At 37.8% G+C, this 22,530-nt stretch overlaps 1 protein-coding gene and 1 pseudogene across 1 annotated transcript in view; both read left to right on the top strand.

Moving 5' to 3' along the window:
* The window catches only part of AK9 (adenylate kinase 9), a 120,582-nt gene that overhangs the window by 23,110 nt on the left and 74,942 nt on the right, over window positions 1–22,530 (top strand). The window contains exons 9-13 of the mRNA XM_060030124.1: window positions 1,690–1,764; window positions 6,525–6,623; window positions 9,910–10,049; window positions 10,130–10,310; window positions 14,436–14,580. Coding sequence (XP_059886107.1) covers window positions 1,690–1,764; window positions 6,525–6,623; window positions 9,910–10,049; window positions 10,130–10,310; window positions 14,436–14,580 — 640 coding nt within the window. The remainder of the gene's footprint in view (window positions 1–1,689; window positions 1,765–6,524; window positions 6,624–9,909; window positions 10,050–10,129; window positions 10,311–14,435; window positions 14,581–22,530) is intronic.
* Window positions 6,730–8,617, top strand: LOC138414265 (alpha-2-macroglobulin receptor-associated protein pseudogene; annotated as a pseudogene).

Raw genomic sequence — 22,530 nt, forward strand, 5'->3', positions numbered from 1 at the left:
ACCCTGCTGAAAGGAATAGAAATTAGTATAGTGGTTTTTAGACAGCTCGTCTGAAAAAAGCCCAGAAGTGGAAAAATTCTAAGCCCTACAGCAAAGCATAGATAAGAATCGATTGCCCTGGTGCTAGCAGAGCAAGAATTTCAAAGCCAAGAACCTAGACGTTAGGCCTAGGTGATGCTTTCTGAATAGTATATAGCTTGTCTTGTAAGGTAATTCCAAGGTGCTGGTGTGTGTGGAGGGAGGTGGGAGAGCCTTCAAAGGTAGGAGCCTGCAATTCCAGTCTCCTCTGACCTGGCTGAGATGTCAATTCACTTGGAAGGCCAATACCACCAAAATTCAGTGTTCCTTCAAAAGACATGAGGAAAGCAAGTGGGAGCAAAGTAACCTGCATCATTTTCTGGCTTATATCCTACTTTAGGAGTAATCCAAGGCTAAGTCCTCATTCTCGCCTGTCTTCGAATCCCACCTTGACTCCCGGTCGGACCTGGTATAGGATCTTTAGCCTTAGGATTGTTCCTACCCTAGACTTAGTAAGTCCATTCTTAAGAATCTAGCTTAAGGAAAGTATATGAAATGCAGAAAAGCATAATGTACTTCCTTGTTCAGAGCATGGTTATTTATGGTTAAATAAATAATGCAGACATAATGTGCCTTCTGTCTAGAAGAAAAGAAATACTTAGAACCTGACCTTGCGCAGTATTATGAAAGACAAAATGTACTGGACATTTATGGAGATGATTTTGTTCAGACGATTGCAACAGGGAGAATGTTCATTAAGGAGGACTTTCTCAAAGAAAAGTAAGGGGGCTGGGGTTTTATGGAGGCAGGTAAACAAGGGAGCCACCCTCAGGTCCTATGGGAATCATGAAAAAAGATGGAGATGGATCTTATCCGAGTCTTTGAGGAAAGGTGGAGGTGGGTCTTATCTCCCCACCATCCCTACTTTCTGGGAACACAAGACTCAGATACAGTTCAACATTGTCAATGTCAAAAAATAAAATCCCTTGGATTTTAGATTTTAATGGTAAAAAAAATAGTGGAAGAAAATTTATAAGAATATTAATATATCCTTGAGATAGAGAAAATCTAATTTAAGCAAGGAAGGAAATCCAGAAACAATGAGAACAGATTTCATCATAAAAATATTTTATATTGCAAAAGATACCATAAACAAAGTCAAAAGATAAATCATAGCAAAGCAAAACATTTACAAACCATATGGCAGATAAGGGCTAAAGATTCTCCATGAATGTTAAGCAGAAGAAAGAGTCTAACGGAAAATTGTACAGAGGTTATGGTTTGGCAGTTTACAGAGATGGATATCTGGATACTGAACATCACCCACAGCCAGGGGAATAAAAAGTGAAATGAACCAACCCCATTCTTCAGCTAGCAGTTTGGTAGAAATTATTCTATGAATACATACAGAGAGATAGATGCCCCAAAACACTTCTGTTGGGAAAGACTCTAAGACTTCACTGTAGAGAAAAATGGATAAAACAGAAAGAGAGTAAAATTCATGGTAAGAAGACTAGTTTAGACTTTTGTAAAAGCTCTCCTGAAAATAACATCTATTATGTCAAGTATAAAGCAAATAATTTAGCTTTAAATATTTCTTCATGGTATATTAAGATTCTGATCTTTTGCCAATGATCTTGAATGATGAGGCTTGTGTTCGATCATCTGCAGGAAGTAATGGCTGAACACGATTCCCAGTATCTCATTGAGCTAGACGGAAATAAGCCCCCAGAGGAGCTCTTCACGGTAAGTGCAATGCTTAGTAAGAATATGCCACAGTTTGGAAAATCAAAAAAGTATCAACTGGATTATACTTATTTTAATAAATATCATTAATAGATTTACTTTTTTAATACCATTTATTTTTGAAAAATTCATCTTGACACTTAAAATTTTGATGTGGTATTTATTCATCTGTCCATATTTAAATCAAAACCGCATTTGAATTTAAAATCTGTGTGACCAAAAGTGCCTCAAAGAAAAGGAAAAGCAGGTAACAGCCAATAGACACAGGACACGATGCTTAACATGAGCCATAGGGAAATGCAAACCAAAGCCATAATGAGATACCACTTCAAATCCACTAAGATGGCTAAAATTAAAAACAGAAACCAAAACAGACAATAAATAACAAGTGTTGGTGAGGATGTAGAAAAATTGGAACACCCGTACATAGTTGGTAGGATTGTAAATGGTGTGGCCACTCTGGAAAACAGTGTGGCAGTTCCTCAAAAGGTTAAACATGGAGTTACCACGTGACTCAGCAATTCGTGTCCTAGGTATATACCCAAAAGAATTGAAAATAGGTGTTCAAATGAAAATTTGTGCATGAATATTCATAGCAGCACTATTCACAATAGCTAAAAGGTAGAAACAACACAAATGTCCATTAACTGATGAATGGATAAATAAAATGTGGTATACTCATACAATGGAATATTATTCAGCAATAAAAAGGAATGAAGTATTGACACATGTTACAACATGGATGAATCTTGAACACAGGCTAAGTAAAGAAAAGTTACAAAAGATCACATATCATATGATTCCATTTACATGAAATGTCCAAAATAGGCAGATCTACAAAGACAAAAAATGGATAAGTGGTTCCTTAGTGGCAGGGGGTGGGGGGCGTGGGTTTACCACTGTGGGAGATCCCAGGATAAATGTGGAGTGACTACTAATGGGTATAGGGTATATTTTGGGGGTGATGAAAATGTCCTAGGATTAATTGTGGTGATGGTTGCACAATTCTGAATGTTCTAAAAACCATTTAATTGTACACTTTAAATGGATGAATTATATGGTATATGAATTATATCTCAATAAAGCTTTTTTTAAACAGAATATATGCATATTTGAAAATACAATATTATTTTCACTATTAAACAAATGACAATGAGGGGAAATAGTTTCCATACTTATTATAAACAAATGCGGAGTATCTTTTATAAATATTTTAAAACTTCTGATATTTCAATAGGAAAAAAGCAAACATCTCGATAGAAAAAACAGGTAAAGGGCATGCGCAGGTAATTTAGCAAGAAATGTCTAATGATATATTTTTTTAAACTTCTATAATCATATTATTAGTCAAAGAAATGCAAACAGCACAAAGAATAAAAAGCAGCATTTTCTTAGCAGATTTAACAAATTTATCCAATATCCAGGATTGTGGGGAGGGTTTGTGAAATGCTCTTATACCCTTTCAGTAGGAGCATACAGGGCACAATCTTCCTGGAAAATAATACGGCATATATGTATCCAAAAGATTTTTTTTTGTTTTGCGGTATGCGGGCCTCTCACTGTTGTGGCCTCTCCCTTTGCGGAGCACAGGCTCCGGACGCACAGGCTCAGCGGCCATGGCTCACGGGCCCAACCGCTCCGCGGCAGGTGGGATCTTCCCGGACCGGGGCACGAACCCGTGTCCCCTGCATTGGCAGGAGGACTCTCAACCACTGTGCCACCAGGGAAGCCCCAAAAGATTCTTTTTAATGTCTATCATCTGTCCAAAGAGGCCCAATTTCTAGTAATTTATTCTAAGGAAATACATGGAGATATACAGAAAGATTTTTGTTCAAGATGTTTATGATCAGAAAAAAAGCAAAAAATGCTTGGGAAAGGGTTTTTTTTAAATGTGTGAATTTGAAAGACTAATGCATGATTTTTGGCAAAAACATAATAGTAATTCTTCTGTTTATGGTAACCATACTAAATACATCATTTAAATATATTTCACGTGATAACTTCCCACTTAGAATGTTAAGGAAGAGAAGGTACTTCTTTTTTTCCCCAAAATGTAAATATCTTCATTCTTTTTTTTTTTAAACTGAGGTATAATTGACATACAACATTATATTAGTTTCAGGTATACAACATAATGGTTCGATATTTGTAGATACTGTGAAATGATCACCATAATAAGTCTAGCTAACATCTGACACCATACATAAAGAATTTTTTTTTCTTATGATGAGAACTTTTAAGATGTATTCTCTTAGCAACTTTCAAATAGGCAATATAGTACTATCAACTATCATCACCATGCTATACACTACATCCCCAGGGCTTATTTATTTTATAACTGTAAGTTTATACTTTTGAATTCCTTCAACCATTTTGTCTACCTCCCATCCTCCACCCCCCACCTCTGGCAGCCACCAATCTGCTTTCTGTATCTATAAGCTTGTGCCTTTTTTAAAAATATCTGCATTCTGATTTAAAAGTTATACACACTCATGGTTTTAAAATAACCAGAAAACACAAAAGTACAAAATACAAAAATAATACAAAATAATATGCATCATAAAAATTACAAAATACAAAAATATACATTACATAAAAAAATAAAAGCAAAAAATATACAGTCCAATACAAAATAATACAAAAATACATTACCTTCTTCTTAAACACCTAATAGGTGTGCAGCATTATGATAAGCTCTAGGGATACAGATGGGAAGGGGTCGGAGAAGTCCCTCCCCTCACACAGTATCCAATATGTTGGGGGAAAATAAATATTTCAAGGGCAGTTTGTGTTATCATCTGGGAGGTACAAGGTACTATAGGAGCTCATGGCAAAAGGACAGGACCTAATCTCGTGAGGAAGGCCATGTGTTTGTAATTATTTCTAAATTGAAACTCTAAGGATGAGTAAGAATTAGACCGTGAGGGCTGGTGAGGGGAGGAAGGTGGGACAGTGTTCCAGGCTGAGGGAAGGGTCTGTGTGAAGCCCCAGAGGCAAAAAAGAGCCTAGTGAGTTCTAGGAAATGAATGAAGGACTGGAAGATGGAGGAGTTTTTAGGGGGATGGAGTAGTAGTGGAGTAGTGCCAAAACTTTAGGAATAAGCAGGGGTTGCAGCAAGAAAGGCCTCATAAGCCATGTTGAAGAGTTTAGACCTCATCATGAGAGAGTGGGCTGCCAGTGAAAGGTTTTAAGCCAGAGAGTAAAATGCTTCTACTTCCATTTAAGAAAGATCACTCAGACTGCAATGCAAAGGAAAAACTGAGGAGAAGCAGGTTGGTGGGAGGAAGACTAGTTCTGACTTTTGCAGCACATCAGATAAGAGATGGTGGTCTAACCTAGGGTAGTGACTGTGGGAATGGACAGAAGACAGACCTGGGAGCTACTTAATGTAGGAGGACAGGGAGAGAGAAAAGTCAGAAGCAATGCCCAGATTTTTAGTTTGATATGGCTGGTGGCCACATAAGTAATAATGCTGGTGGTGCAACCAAATTAGGGAGAAGCTCCTCACTTAGAATATGCTCTTGCCAAGCTCATCCGTGATCTCCTGATCAAAGCCAGTGGTGACTATTTGGTCTTCATCTAATTCACCTAGAAGCAATATTTGACCCAGCTCATCACTTCTTCCTTCCTGCTCCTTTCTTCCCTTGTCTTCTGGGACCCCACACTACTATAGCTCATTCTACCTCTAACACTCTACATCTCTAACCTCTAGAGTTGGAGGATCCCAGAACTCATTCCTTGAGCACTCTTCTCTGTCTACCCTCATTTCTTAGGAGACTTCATCCAACCCAATGGCTTTAAATACCTTCTAAATGCTGGCAACTCTTAAATTCAAATTACTATACCAGACCTTTCCCCTGAATTTCACACTTGTATAATTAACTGCTACTAAATATATCCAATATATCCAATTGGAAGTATAATTGTCATCTCAGATTAAATGTGCAAGATAAAAGTCCTGATCCGCCATCACCACCACCCTGCCCCAAATACACTCCTCCCACAGTTTTCCCCTCTCAGTATATGTCACATCCATCCTTCCAGCTGCTCCTCTCTTTTTCTCATATCCCACATCCAACCCATCAGCATATACAGCAGGCTTCTTCTTCAAAATATATCCAGAATTTGACTACTTTTTACAACCTGGGACACACTTTCCTCAAGGTAAAGGGCAGAAGTTCCAACAGGCCTGGTTGAAACTTGCCAAGCCTAGAGGCCCCGGCCAGCAATGGCACCCTGGCACTTCTGCCCACATTCTATTGGCCAGAACAAGTTACATGGAGAAGCTCAATACCAATGAGATAAGGATTCTCACATAAATTAGGGAATTAACAAGGGAAGGGCATGAATATTTGGGGACCAAAGGGTAGACTCTCATGGGTTGAACTGTATCCCCAAAAATATATGTTGAGGAGCTAACCTTCAATACCTGTAAGTGTGACCTCATTTGGACATAGGATCTTTTCAGATGTAATCAAGTTAAGGTGAGGCCATAGTGAATTAGGATTGGTCCTAATCCAATATGGCTGGCATCCTTATAAGAGAAGAGACGCATGAACACAGGGAGAAAATGGCTATGTCACAACAGAGGCAGAGATTGGAGGGATGCATCTACAAGCCAAGCAACACCAAACATTGTCGGCAAACTACCAGAAGCTAGGAAGAACAAGGCAGTATTCTACACATGAGCTCATGACTTTTTCAGGACATTTGAGATGTTCAAATGCCAATGTATTAAAAGACTTGTTCTTTAAATTTAGACAGTTATGGATCGACTTAAATATCTGAACCTAAAAAGAGCAGCTGTTTTAACCAAACTTCAGAGTGCAGAGGAAGAAATTAATGACACGATGGAAAATGTAAGTTATTTTTAACTGTTTGAAAGTCTACCCTTTCACTATATGTTGTGACCTTAATTTGTATCCTTTCAAGGTTTAAAAGGCTCTCAGGATACCTTTTATAAAAATGGATTTGATATTTGGGAAGCTGTAATATTGGCACAATATTCTTGTAGACACTAAACACAACAAAAGTTTTGAAACAAAGAAAGACAATAAAATCAGATCAACCAACCACAGGAATAATAAGAAATAAAGAAACCCAAGTTCAGTTTCAAAATTTTGCAGCACCAAAGAAAGCAAAGACATAAAAGCCCTCAACTCTATACTCATTCGTTTCCCCAATCATTCAACCAATTTTTAAAATAACTACTGTGTTCCTGGCCCTGATGTATTGTGGATGTGATGGTGATCAAATTATAATTGCCAAGTGCTAAAAGGGCTACCAGGACTTTTAAGTGGAGGATATGATCTATTCTGGGAAGTTTAGATTCACCTATAAAAATAGAAATAAAAAAACTAATACCAGAATCATAGATATTATAATTCAAATAAATTGTGGAAATAAATTTAAGGAAAGAGGTCATTTTGTTATTTTGTACTGTGTAATCCCTAGATCTTAATGGCTGAATATAGCTGGAATATGTAACACGAACTGGTGCTGAAGAGGAGGAAAGGTGGGCCTGATGCACACAGAAGCTCTGTACTGAGGTACTGAGTCACTTCTAGGTCATAACTGAAGGGAAAATTTAAAGTATTCAGAAAACCTGGGGGCTTTTCCGACCCGCAATTGCCGGGGTCTCGGCTTCCAGAGGAGGAAGACGGCATCGCGGAGGGTCCGGGCTGCGCTGCGCGAGTTCCGGCAACTACTACTACCACCGCCGCCGCCGCCGCCGCCGCCGCCGCCGCCGCCGCCGCCGCCGCCGCCGCCGCCGCCGCCGCCGCCGCCGCCGCCGCCGCCGCCGCCGCCGCCGCCGCCGCCGCCTCCCAGGCCCGGCGGGCCGCCGGCCACGGCGGCAAGTTCTCGCGGGATAAGAATGAGCCCGCGCAGCCCTCGGAGCGCGAGCCCGGGTCGGGGGTAGTTCCGCCAGGAGAAGCAGAATCAGCTGTGGGGGAAGGCCCAGCGGCTTAATCTTTCTCCTGTGAAATTGTGCGAGCTCCATGCTGATCAAGATATAAGCTTGAGCTTCAAGATACATACGCGAAAGGGACGAATTTAAGAGGAAGAGATTGAAGGCTGAAGGCTTAGATGAAGATGGAGAGAAAGAAGCAAAACTTATCAGCAGTCTCAACGTTATCCTGGCCAAGTTTGGTCGGGACAGGAGAAACGACGCCCAGGCCAGCCGTGAGCAGCAACGTCCTCAGCCCCGGCACCGAGGACCACAGCCTGGAGGACCCCCGGCTGGAGAAGCTGTGGCACAAGGCGAAGACCTTCGGGAGGTTTTTCAATGAAGAACTGGACCAGTCGTGGTGGGAGTTTCAGCATCACAGGGAGAAGGTCCAGGAGAATAAGGACCTTCAGGAGACCCTGAGCAGGACAGAAGAAATTAAGGAAAACGTCGTCAGTCCCGCCGACATGACCCACAGCCAGGAGAATGTGCTGCAGAGCAGACATGCCGAGTGAAGGACAGGCTGCGGGACATAAGCCAGGACTTCGACCACCTGCAGAAAGTCGGCCACCGGGGCTGCGGCGCCAAGGCAGGTTCGACGAGCCCCAGGTGATGGATCTGTGGAACCTGGCCAGGTCAGCCAACTTCACAGAGAAGGAACTGGAATCCTTTTGGGAAGAGCTCAAGCACTTTGACACCAAAATCGAAAAGCATAACCACTATCAGAAGCAGCTGGAAATTTCTCATCACGAACAAGCACGTGGTTGGCCACCGGCAGCGCAGCAGGCACGAAACAGAGAGATACGCCTTGTTGGAGGAGAAGACCAAGGAGCTAGGCTACAAGGTAAAGAAATATTGACAAGATCTGTCCAGCGGGTCTCCAGGGCTCACCACAATGAGCTCTGAGGGCCTAGGGAGCTACACACAAAAGTATATAGCTGCGGCTGCTTAGCTGTCAGCTCCTCTGGTCTCTTCTCCCAGTCTCCGTGTCCTCGTGAGTTCATTTCTTTTTTCATTCCTCTGCTGTCATTTTTGCAAGGTTTTAGGAAAAAAGCAAACACAAATGTATATGTGTTCAGTCTGCCTTTAACCAGAGACAGTCATGATCATTTTTACGGCTGTGATATCGAACTCATTTGAAAGCTCATCTTTTCATCGCCCCTCAGCCCCCGCTAGATATGTAGCCTCGGGGGCTCAAAGTTGAGAGAGGAGCATGGTCTGCTATTCACACACTTTCTTCAAGTTTGGACAGGAAATAGGGATGATAAGGAAAAAGTGCCTGCTTCCTGTCTTAACTGGGTACATTTCAGTCCCTAGCTCGTTGTCTGTGGACTCATGGAGAAGGGTGGTAGCCAAATGTGCCCCACCGACAAGGTTCTCAGTGTCATTCAGCTCCCCTAAGCATTGACAGTTTCCTTCCCATCTAGCTTCTTCCAGCCTTCAGGTGGGGACATCCATGCAACATCCCCGAAACCAGCATGCCTCTTTGCTCTCATATACTGCAGCAGTGCAGGCAAGACCAGAGCTTCCATTCTCATCTGTCCTCCACAGTCAGCTCTGGAACCAGCAATACATGTGAGATCCACATCTGAAGGTGGGAGGGAGCCAGCCTGGACCTGTCCCCCTTGCAGTTGCCTACCATGTCGTTTCCCTCCAGTTCTCTTGTCCCTGCCAAGGTAGCGCTAGGACAGTGACCCTCTCAGCAGTCTGCAGTCGGTAGGGAAGTGGTTCTTAGCTACTCTGCAGGTGACGAACAGAGGATTGCTGAGGGAGACTTTACATTTAAGAAGAATGAAACAGCTAAGTCAATGCAAATCTGCATGTAACATCTTCCTATTTTAAAACTTATGTAAATTAGCTAAGATTCTGGTATGTTTTCAAACCTTTTCAATAAGAATTTTTCAGAATCTGTTTCCTGAAACAGATAATAGAAAATGCTCTATCCACCTTATGCTCATTCTACCCTACAAGAGAAAATGCTCAGTAAAATTTAAACAAGGTCTTAAAACAGAAATGAAAACTATTTGTCTTATTAAATTTTGGACAAGTACAGAATGGTTGCAATTGAGGAAAAAACCAAAATTTCCTTTATGAATTATTTCTTAAATAGTAGAACATGATCAAAGAAGAAATGAAATAATAATGTGAATTTCAGCCAAACTTATGCCCACATTTTTAATGTTGTTTGCTATTAACAGGATGAGCTGTTCCGTACTCTTGCAGCTTGTAAACTTATTGCACCGAGATACAGATGGCAGAGAAGCAGATGGGGACATACATGTCCGGTGACTTTAAAAGAAGGTAAAATTTTTCAAGGATTGCCAGAGTTTTCTGTGAGGTAAGTAAGATTTTCAGAATTTAATTTAAAAACTTGCCCATACCTCTTTTCAGTTGTTTATGATAATGTCATTTTTTAAGTTTTCTAGGTAAAATATACTGGCTTTCATCAGAAGAAGCATTAAAAACATTTTTATTGAACCCACGTCCCTATCTTCTTCCACCTATGCCAGCACCACCATTTAAAGTGTTCATATTTGGACCTCAGTCTTCAGGGAAAACAACACTTAGCAATCTGCTTGCAAAACATTACAAAGGAAAGGTAACTACTTAGCTAGCTACCTAACTAGCTTTCTACCTATCTATACTTGATTATACTTTGTGGGATTTTAGGACTTTTAGGATTTGTACTCAGTTTTCTTTTTTTTTTTTAAACCCCCCAAACTCCAACTTCAATAAATCATTCTTCTGTTGCAGCCTGATAGGTGTTTCTTTCTTCTGTTTTTTTTTAAGTTAAAAATTTCTTTTTAGCCGCACAGCGTAGATTGTGGGATCTTAGTTCCCTGACCAGGGATTGAACCTGGGCCCTCAGCAGTGAAAACACGGAGTCCAAACTGCTGGACCGCCAGGGAATTCCCTGTGCTCAGCTTTCTTAATTTTATACTGTCAACTGGGTAATTGTTCCACTGGGCTTGGAGTGGGGAAGGCATCTTCCTCGATGCTTTAGTGCAGCTTCCAGACCATAGCCACTCCCGAAAGTCCCCAGATTTGACTGCTATGTCATGCAGACTGTGCCACCCATTACCTTTCTTGGTTTCACTCATCTCCTGTTCCCTGGGTTACACCCCTCCTGGCCCACCGACCCTTCCTCCACACACTCATTCCTGTCATCATTCTTGGTAATTTCACTATCTACAAAGATGACCCTCCCAACACATTGACCTGACAGTTCCTTGACCTCTCCCCTCAGTGATCTTATTCTCCACCTTCGGTAAGTGAAGAGAAATTACTTTTAGCTTAGACCAGAGTGATAGCAGTAGAGGTGGTAAGAAGTGGGCAGATTTGGGATATAATTTGAAGATAGAGCCAAAGGATTTGATGAGGAATTGGAATGTAGAGGAGTTATATGAAGGCCAGTGTGGCTGGAGCATGTAGTGTGAAAGGAGGAACAGCACAAGGTGGAGATGGCTGAAGATGTAGTCAGACAGTGCAGGCCCTGGGAAGGAGTTTGAATTTATTCCAAATGCTATTAAATTCTTTTAAACACAGGGGTAACATTTCCTACTTGCTTTTAACTTTTTTATTGTAAAATATGACAAACATACAGAAAAGTGAAGCTCATTGAAATATCACAAAACAACCCCCCATGTAACCACCACCTAGGTCAGACACGGAACCCCAGAAGCCGCCTTATGCCTCTTTCTAATATCAGTCCTCTTACTCCTTCCACAAAGGTAACCACTGCCCTGAACTTTATGATACTCACTTCTGTACTTTTCTTTTATGGTTTTACCATGTAAGCACACATTCAAATACCATAGATTAGCTTTGCATATTTTTTAACTTTATGGACTTAAAACAGTTTATGTTTTTTGTGTCTAGCTTCTTTCACTTAACATTATAATTGTGATATTTATGCATGTTATAGCTATAGCTTATTTTTATTATTTTATTGTATTCTATTGATTGAATTATATTATGATTTATTATCCATTTGAGTGTCAATAAAACTTAGGTTGATTCAGTTCGGGGAATTGTGAATAACATTGCTATAAACAGTCTTGTACCTGTTTCTTGGTGTATACATGCATATCTTTATATAGTTTGAAGGTATATCTAGGAGTAAAATTTCTGGGACATAAGGTATACATACATAGTCAACTTGTGTAGAAAATGCCAAACTGTTTTCAAGACCAGTCCTACCAATTTACTATCCTACCAGCAGTGTATGAGAGTTCCACATTCCTGCCAACTTTTGTTATGGTCAGTCTTTCTAATTTTAGCCATCCTAGTGGGTATATCTCACTGAGGTTTTAATTTGCATTTCCCTGATGACTAATGAGGTTCAACATTTTTTCATGTTATTCAGATATTCACTTTTTGAAGTGTTTGTTCACTTTGTTCAAGCCTCTTGCCCATTTTTAACTTTTTTGCATATTATTGGTAGGAGTTCCTTATGTTGTCTATGTACAGATTTTTTTTTATTATAAACATTATGAATATTTTCTAATAAACATTATGAATATTTTCTACCATTCTGTGGTTTGCCATTTCCCTTTTTATTTTTATTTATTTATTTATTTTTTTGCGGTACGCGGGCCTCTCACTGTTGTGGCCTCTCCCGTTGCAGAGCACAGGCTCCAGATGCGCAGGCTCAGCAGCCATGGCTCACGGGCCTAGCTGCCCCACAGCATGTGGGATCTTCCCGGACCGGGGCACGAACCCGTGTCCCCTGCATCGGCAGGCAGACTCTCAACCACTGCGCCACCAGGGAAGCCCCCATTTCCCTTTTTAAATGAAAAATGCACCATACTATATTCATTTGAAGTAAGTCATTGAGTCCTGCCTACACTAAAGAAGAGGGGAATTAGGCTTCACCTTCTGAAGAAAGGAATATTAAAGCATTTGTGGACATGTTTTAAGACCATCACAGTATGTGTCAGACAAAAGAATTATAATTTTAAAATGTAAAGAGGTTTTACAAATCAATATGTAAAAGCCCCAATGGAAAATGATAGCAAACAGGCAGTTCACAAAATAGTTGATCCAAATAGCCATTACACATGAGAAAAGGAGTATCACCTTGATAACCAGGGAGAGGCCAAAAAAAACAGATATATGTCATGTCAATCTCACTGTTGAAAAATCATATTAACAACCAGTATTGATGTGTGGCTAGGATTGGGAAAGTACATTTCTCATACATTGCTGGTTAGGGTATAATCATTAGGGATAGCAATTGGAAATACATATAAAAGCCTAAAATCTATACATATCCTTTGAACTATATGTTTTTCCTGAAGAAACTATCAAAGACATATACATAACTATGTTCTTCATAACCTAGTTTATAATAACAAAATCATGTATATCTAAATATAATTGGTATTTTAGTTAAATATTAAGTTGTAATATATTCATCTAATACAGTACTGTTCATCCATTAAAAATGATGGTGTGGATGTATTTTTGTTGGCATGGAATAAAGTAATATAAGCATATTGAAGGAAAAGCAAAATTGAATCTAGAAGTATGGAAATATTATTTAAACTTAAAAGGCATATATAAATCTAACAGCCCAACATTCAGTATTAAGTATATAATCTACCTAACAAAGGACTTATATTCAAAATATATGTAGAATTCTAACCTAATTTTTTAACTAGGCAAAAGTTGAACATATGCTTAAAAACATGTGGGTAAGTGAATGACCAATAAGCTCATAAAAAGAAGCTCAAAATTGTCAGTGATTAGGGAAATGTAAATTTAAACTGCAATGAGACTTCACACCAACTAGGGTGGCTAAAATGTGAAAGATTCACAAAACCAAGTGTTGGTGATGAGGTGGAATAACTTCAATTTTCATACTTTGCTGCTAGGACTTTAAAATAGCTTTAACCACTCTGGAAACAGTTTAGTGCTTTATTTATTATAAAGTCAAACATACACTTAATCATATGACCCAGTAATTCTACTCCTCAGCATTTATCCAAGAGATGTGAAAACGTAATGTCCACAAAAAGACTTTCTCACAAATGTTCATTGGTACTTTTAAATTGCCAAAACTGGAAACAACCCAAATGTCCATGATGAATGGATTAAAAACTATGGTATATTCATACAATGATACTACTCAAAAACAAAAAGGAATAGATTACTGAGATATACAGTTACACTGATGAATCTCAAAAACATTATGCTAAGGTAAGAAAGCTTGGAAAAGATTATACACTGTATGGTTCTATTTATATGAAATTCTAGAAAAGGCAAAACTAATTTATAGTGACAGAAAACAAAGTGGTTGCCAGGTGCCAGGAACTGACTATAAAGGGGGATGAGAGGGAACTTTTTGGGGTGATATAAATGTTCTATATTTTGATTGTGGTCGTCATGTATATATTTGTAAAAACTCATCAAACTCTGTACTTAAAATGGGTGCCTTTAATTATATGTAGATTATCCATAAAATGTTGATTTTAAAAATATACATGTAATTTGAATGTATATTACATGATCATACAAATATAAATATATATTTATATATATATTGAATTTCTGTGAAAGCAAGTACTCAAAAATCACTGAATTCTGAGAATAACATACCTCCAGCAGCATTAAGATTTTTGAGATGGATAGGTATAGCTATAGAAATAGATGTAGATGAACAGTGTGCTTAATATTCAGAGTAACTTGTGCTTATGTTGGTTTTCTCAAATATTCTTTGCAGGTAGTTGACTACGATAAACTTGTCCAACCACGTTTTGATAAAGCCCTCGAAACGCTAACCAGAAATACTATAGCTGAGGCCACTGAAGCAGCCATTAAAGCTGTGAAAGAGCGGCTTCTCTCAGAACTACAAGCTAAAAAACAAGGTGAACTATCTGTTTAAAATGTGTGTTTTAAGCTTAGGTCAACAGTTAAGCTTGACTACCTGAAGGCAAGAACTTGGTTTGCTTGTCTTGATATCCCTGGCGCCTTGCACACTGCATTGCAGCCTCTTAATAAGTGGTTGAAGAAATGAATATACATAAACCTGAATCTTACACAGAGAAAAAGATTTAAGTTCTGGACGACTAAGGAAAGGAATCAGAGTTTCCAAATTCAGATTTCTTTACTTTAATAGATCTGCTTGCTGGGCAGAGACTGAGCAGAATTTGCACCTTTATTTATACCAGTTGTGATGACAACACTTCACCTGACTTGTAGAGTTTGTGTTGTTGCTGTTGTTGCTGTTGTTTTAGGCTGTGTATCAGCCTTGATTGTAATTAAATATTTCTATTTGGGGAATATTAATTTCAAATCCAAAAGTTATAAAACAGTGAAACCGGAAAAAGACTTGGTGATCCATTAACACAATTACATAACTTTACAGATGAGGAAACAGAGGCACAGTAGGTTAAATGGCTTCCTGATATATTTACCCAGCTGGTGGCATAGCTGAGACTTGAACCCTCGTTTCCAAAGTCCCAGAGTTCTTTCTCTTGACCATTCTTCCTCTTCCTGAGTCTCACTGCTTATCATATTATTTTAAAATAGACACAGAGTTTTGGTCTGGGGTTGGGGGGAGGGCGAGTTTCTAGTTTTCTCCAGGAAAAATGAGAGTTTTCATTTCTTGGCTACTTTTGAAAATTTATTGATTGGTTTTGGTAGAATTTATATCTACCATTTAGAACACATGAAAGTAGTTTAATCTAAACATCTCTTCTTAATGGAATACTCTCAGTGCAGCACTTCCTGTACATTTTGTGGGATCTTCCTCACATTCAAAGATCTGGATCCAAAATTTGAGATTAGCTCCAGCAATTTTAGACTAGATTTAACCACCACTGTTTGGATTTCCCAGAAGCTGTGGCAGTATACTGTCATACTATAACCATCCTACTATATAATCATCCTACTATAACCATCACTGCCTCAATTTCAAATATTCTTTTCCTAATAAAATTTTCCTCATTACGAAAGAAATAATAGCTAAATTAATTGAGCATTTACTATATGCTGAGGCTATGCTAAATGCATTACATGTATTTTCGTATTTGATCCTCATAATAGACCTGTGAAGTAGGTTGTTGCTGTTGTTTGAAGTGTTAGCAGAAGGATTTCTTAAATATTTATGTCTAGACTAGGGTGGCAAACCCAGTTGCCAAGAGGGGCCAGGCAGGTAACATAAGTCAAGTAGCAAGTGGACAAGCTTTGTTTGCACCTTAAAAATGAAGTTATAAAATTATAACCTCAATAACCATATGGATAAGGTAGGTATTTATATCTCTATTTTTAGTGGATGAAGAAATTAAGGCTCAGAGGAGTTATATGATTTGACCACAGGCAGCAAGTGATGAGGATTCAAATCAGTGTCTGTATTCTTATCTCCTGTGTCTCTCAAGTGATCACAGAAAACTGGAAAAAGCACATGGAAGAAAAAGTCACTCATACTTACTCCCCAGAGATATTCACTGATAAGAATGTGATGCATGCTTCACCCTTCTCTCTTCTATTCATATTTGTAATGATTAATTATGGTCCTATGGCATATACAAAATTGCATTATCTCATTTTAAAATAATGCTTCTTTCTAATTAATATGTAATTATTGTCATAAATTTTGTGCTAGAGATCTAAATTCATTTTTTCTAAATGGTGAGGCATTTTACAAATAACACTTATTAAATTATCCATAATTCTACTGGATGTTTGAAAGGGCAACTTTATCTTAAGTTTGTGTGTGTGTAAACTTCTGAACTTTCTGTGATTTGATCTTTATATTACAACCTTTAATGCAAAATATTATTAAAATCTTATGATGCATTTTAAATCCAGTAATGCAAGTTCCTCCTCAAAACATTCTGTTTTAAAATTATTCCTGGGTATTCTTTCATTTATCCATAAAATGAGTACATACTGGGTGCCAGGAGCTGTACTAGGCTTTGGGATGCTTGGAGAATTTTGTCAAGTTTTACAGCAAATCCTAGTGGGAGGATTGTGTTAACATTCTACAATAAATTGATGAGGATTCACATCTTTACTATTAAATCTTCTCATGCAGACAGATTAAATCTCCATTTATTGGCCTAATACTTCTAACCTTCCTTAACATTTTATAACTTTCTTCATGTATTGTCAATACTTTTCTTAATAAGTTTATTTCTAGAAATTTTGTCATTTTGTTACTATTAAATGGGATTATTTTTCTATTACGTTTTCCAAGTAGTTATTACCTGTATGTTGGAAAGCTGTTTGATTTTTATGTTTCTTTGTAACAAGCCACCTTACTAAACTTACTTCCTAGTTTTGATAGATTTTTAGTTGAGTCTCTTGAGTTTTGCAGATAGCCAATCTTATCGTTTGAAAAGAAGCATAGTTTCAACTCCTTTTTTCCCAATATTTATGCTTATTTCCTTTCTTGAATAATTATGTAGGCTAGCAGTTCTAGAATGATGTTAAATGGTGGAAGTGATAGTGGGCCTCAGTAAAGGGATCTCGTCAATGTTTATTCATAACGTTATTAAATATTTTTATCCAGAATGGATGTTGGACATTATCACATGCCTTCTCAGAATCTATCAAGATGATCATAAAATTTCTAATCCGTTGACCTACTGATTTGATCAATTATACTAATATATTTTCCAACACTAAGCCATTCTTGTATTTCTGATTTTCTGAATTTCTTTTAGCTGTTAATCTAGAATTTTTTTTATACTCAGAAGTGTGATTCATTTATAGTTTGTGTGTGTGTGTGTGTGTGTGTGTGTGTGTGTGTACATGCTCTATTTGTCAGAATTTGCTATCAGAGTTTCACTAACTTTATATAAACTGGGAAGCTTGCCATCACTTTCTATGCTTGAAACTATTTAAATATCAAGGAAATTACTTCTTACATGGCAGTATTGAGCTTTTGCTAGGCAAAAACACATTTTTTGCCTAATAAATCTGCCTCTCTTCTTTATTATTAGCCTATAAACAAGTAAGAGAGGCCAACCAGGTGCCGGAGAGATTATAAAAAACAACATCAAAAAAACCAGCGTTGAAATAACATACCATCCAAATGATCATCTAGATGATAAAGAATGAATTTATTATATGATTTCAATTTCCTTAAATTTAGCAAGGCTGGATTTGTGACCTAAGATATGATCTATCCTGTAGAATCTTCCATGAGCACTTGAGAAGAAAGTGTATTATATTGTTTTTGGATGGAATGTCCTATAAATATCAATTAAGTCCATCTAGTCTAATGTGTCATTTAAAGCTTGTATGTCCTTATTTATTTTCATTTTGTATGATCAGTTCATTGGTGAAAGTGGGATGTTAAAGTCCCCTACTATTATTGTGTTACTGTCTATTTCCCCTTTTATGGCTGTTAGCACTAGATATCAATTACAGGAAAAAAACTGTAAAAATACAAACACATGGAGGTTAAACAATATGCTACTAAATAACCAAGAGATCACTGAAGAAATCAAAGAGGAAATCAGAAAATACCTAGAAACAAATGACAATGAAAACACGACAACCCGAAACCTATGGGATGCAGCAAAAGCAGTTCTAAGAGGGAAGTTTATAGCAATACAATCCTACCTTAAGAAACAAGAAACATCTCAAATAAACAACCTAACCTTGCACCTAAAGCAATTAGAGAAAGAAGAACAAAAAAACTCTCCAAAGTTAGCATAAGGAAAGAAATCATAAAGATCAGATCAGAAATAAATGAAAAAGAAATGAAGGAAACAATAGCAAAGACCAATAAAACTATGGTTCTTTGAGAAGATAAACAAAGTTGATTAACTATTAGCCAGACTCATCAAGAAAAAAAGGGAGAAGACTCAAATCAACAGAATTAGAAATGAAAAAGGAGTAGTAACAACTGACAGTGCAGAAATACAAAGGATCATGAGAGATTACTACTATATGCCAATAAAATGGACAACCTGGAAGAAATGGATACATTCTTAGAAAAGCACAACGTTCTGAGACTGAACCAGGAAGAAATAGAAAATACGAACAGACCAATCACAAGCACTGAAATTGAGACTGTGATTAAAAATCTTCCAACAAACAAAAGCCCAGGACCAGATGGCTTCACAGGTGAATTCCATCAAACATTTAGAGAAGAGCTAACACCTATCCATCTCAAACTCTTCCAAAATATAACAGGGGGAGGAACACTCCCAAACTCATTCTACAAGGCCACCATCACCCTGATACAGAAACCAGACAAAGATGTCACAAAAAAAGAAACTACAGGCCAATATCACTAATGAAGATAGATGCAAAAATCCTCAACAAAATACTAGCAAACAGAATCCAACAGCACATTAAAAGGATCATAAACCACGATCAAGTGGGATTTATCCCAGGAATGCAAGGATTCTTCAATATACACAAATCAATCAATGTGATACACCATATTAACAAATTGAAGGATAAAAACCATATGATCATCTCAATAGTTGCAGAAAAAGCTTTCGATGAAAATCAACACCCATTTATTTTAAAAACCCTCCAGAAAGTAGGCATAGAGGGAACCTACCTCACCATAATAAAGGCAATATATGACAAACCCACAGCCAACATTGTTCTCAGTGGTGAAAAACTGAAAGCATTTCCTCTAAGATCAGGAGCAAGACAAGGGTGCCCACTCTCACCACTGTTATTCAACATAGTTCTGGAAGTTTTAGCCACAGCAATCAGAGAATAAAAAAAATAAAAGGAATCCAAATCAGAGAAGAAGTAAACCTGTTACTGTTTGCAGATGACATGGTACTATGCATAGAGAATCCTAAAAATGCTACCAGAAAACTACTAGAGCTAATCAATGAATCTGGTAAAGTAGCAGGATACAAAATTAATGCACAGGAATCTCTTGCATTACTATACACTAATGACGAAAATCCTGAAAGAGAAATTAAGGAAACACTCCCCTTTACCATTGCAACAAAAAGAGTAAAATACCTAGAAATAAACCTACCCAAAGAGACAAAAGACCTGTATGCAGAAAACTATAAGACACTGATGAAAGAAATACAAACAGATGGAGAGATATACCATGTTCCTGGATTGGAAGAATCAACATTGTGAAAATGACTCTACTACCCAAAGCCATCTACATATTCAATGCAATCCCTATGAAACTACCAATGGCATTTTTCATAAAACTAGAACAAAAAATTTCACAATTTGTATGGAAACACAAAAGACCCCAAATAACCAAAGCAATCTTGAGAAAGAAAAACGGAACTGGAGGAATCAGACTCCCTGACTTCAGACTCTACTACAAAGCTACAGTAATCAAGACAGTACGGTACTGGCACTAAAACAGAAATATAGATCAATGGAACAGAACAGAAAGCCTAGAGATGAACCCATGCTCATATGGTCACCTTATCTTTGATAAAGGAGGCAAGAACATACAATGGAGAAAAGACAGCTTCTTCAATAAGTGGTGCTGGGAAAACTGGACAGCTATATGTAAAAGAATGAAAATAGAACACTTTCTAACACCATACACAAAAATAAACTGAAAATGGATTAAAGACCTAAATGTAAGGCCAGATACTATCAAACTCTTAGAAGAAAACATAGGCAGAACACTCTATGACATAAATCACAGCAAGATCCTTTTTGACCCACCTCCTAGAGAAATGGAAATAAAAACAAAAATAAACAAATGGGACCTAATGAAACTTCAAAGCTTTTGCACAGCAAAGGACACCATAAACAAGATGAAAAGACAACCCTCAGAATGGGAGAAAATATTTGCAAATGAAGCAACTGACAAAGGATTAATCTCCAAAATATACAACCAGCTCATGCAGCTCAATATCAAAAAAACAAACAACCCAATCCAAAAATGGGCAGAAGACCTAAATAGGCATTTCTCCAAAGAAGATATACAGATTACCAACAAACACATGGAAGAATGCTGAACATCACTAATCATTAGAGAAATGCAAATCAAAACCACAATGAGGTATCACCACACCAGTCAGAATGGCCATCATCAAAAAATCTACAAACAATAAATGCTGGAGAGGGTGTGGAGAAAGGGAACCCTCTTGCACTGTTGGCAGGAATGTAAATTGATACAGCCACTATGGAGAATAGTATGGAGGTTCCTTAAAAAACTACAAATAGAACGGCCATATGACCCAGGAATCCCACTACTGGGCATATACCCTGAGAAAACCATAATTAAAAAAGAGTCATATTCCAAAATGTTCGTTGCAACACTATTTACAATAGCCAGGACATGGAAGCACCCTAAGTGTCCATTGACAGATGAATGGGTAAAGAAGATGTGGCACATATATACAATGGAATATTACTCAGCCATAAAAAGAAATGAAATTGAGTTATTTGTAGTGAGGTGGATGGACCTAGAGTCTATCATACAGAGTGAAGTAAGTCAGAGAAAAACAAATACCGTATGCTAACACATATATATGGAATCTTAAAAAAAGGTTCTGATGAAGCTAGGGGCAGGACAGGAATGAAGACGCAGATGCAGAGAATGGACTTGAGGACACGGGGAGGGGGAAGGGTAAGCTGGGACGAAGTGAGAGAGTGGCATGGACATATATACACTACCAAATGTAAAATAGATAGCCAATGGGAAGCAGCTGCATGGCACAGAGAGATCAGCTTGGTGCTTTGTGTCCACCTAGAGGGGTGGGATAGGGAGTGTGAGAGGGAGACACAAGATGGAGGGGATATGGGGATATATGTATACGTATAGCTGATTCACTTTTTTATAGAGCAGCAACTAACACAACGTTGTAAAGTAATTATACTCCAATAAAGATGTTAAAAAGAATGAATTTATGTATTTATCATATTATCTTCAAAATTAAGACCAAAATTAAAGATAAATACTCTTGGGCAACTCACAAACTAAAGCCTGAGAAGTATTGACCCAGACTACTAAGGTGGCTTGTTACTCAATCTGTTTGAGCCTGGATAAAATGCATTTGTTAATTCATTCAAAAATGAATTCTTTAATTCATTCAAAAACACTTGAGTACCTTCTTGTATTAGACATGATTCTAGACCCTGAGCAACAGAGGTGAACAAGACACTTGAAGCTCCTGTCCTTGAGGTGGTTACATTTTAATGGGGGGTAGAGGGGGAAAAAGTAAACAGATAGAAAAAATATATAACACAGTAATCGGGCAGGTGGTGATTGTGGTAGGGGCACTGGAGTGTTAAGATAACCAGGGAAGACATCTTTGAAGAGGGAACATTTAACTGAAACGTGGATGGAGAGAGGAAGCAGGGCTTCTGGAGGATGAACAGTGTTCTGTAATGTTTCTCGGAGTCTGTAGTGATTCCTTTCACATCAAATTGTGGCATGATATCACAGATTTTACATCTTTCCACAAATTGCCTTTTCTCACTGGACTATAGAAATAGATGATATCTCTTATATGCTACAAACCTAAATCTCTTTTCAAATTCACTAATTATTCCAAATCTGACAATAAGGTAACCCTTTTTAACATTTAAAAAATTGGAATTTGTTTGCTAGGGGTTTTACTCCTATATATATATATTTTTTGGATTTTATTTTATTTTTTTATATAGCAGGTTCTTATTAGTTATCCATTTTATACATATTAGTGTATATATGTCAATCCCAATCTCCCAATTCATCACACACTCCAATATATTTTTAAGAAATTTTGTCAGTGGAGAATACTGAGGTTTTTTAAGACAGAAAATTATATAATAATACAGAGGATGGCAGCTAATATGGAGCAGGCTTCCTGTGTGCCAAGCCTTTTCTAAGTTCATTGTTTACACCCATTATCTCAGTTAATGTTGCA

This window comes from Delphinus delphis, chromosome 14 (assembly GCF_949987515.2).
Source record: "Delphinus delphis chromosome 14, mDelDel1.2, whole genome shotgun sequence".
NCBI classification, from domain to species: domain Eukaryota; kingdom Metazoa; phylum Chordata; class Mammalia; order Artiodactyla; family Delphinidae; genus Delphinus; species Delphinus delphis.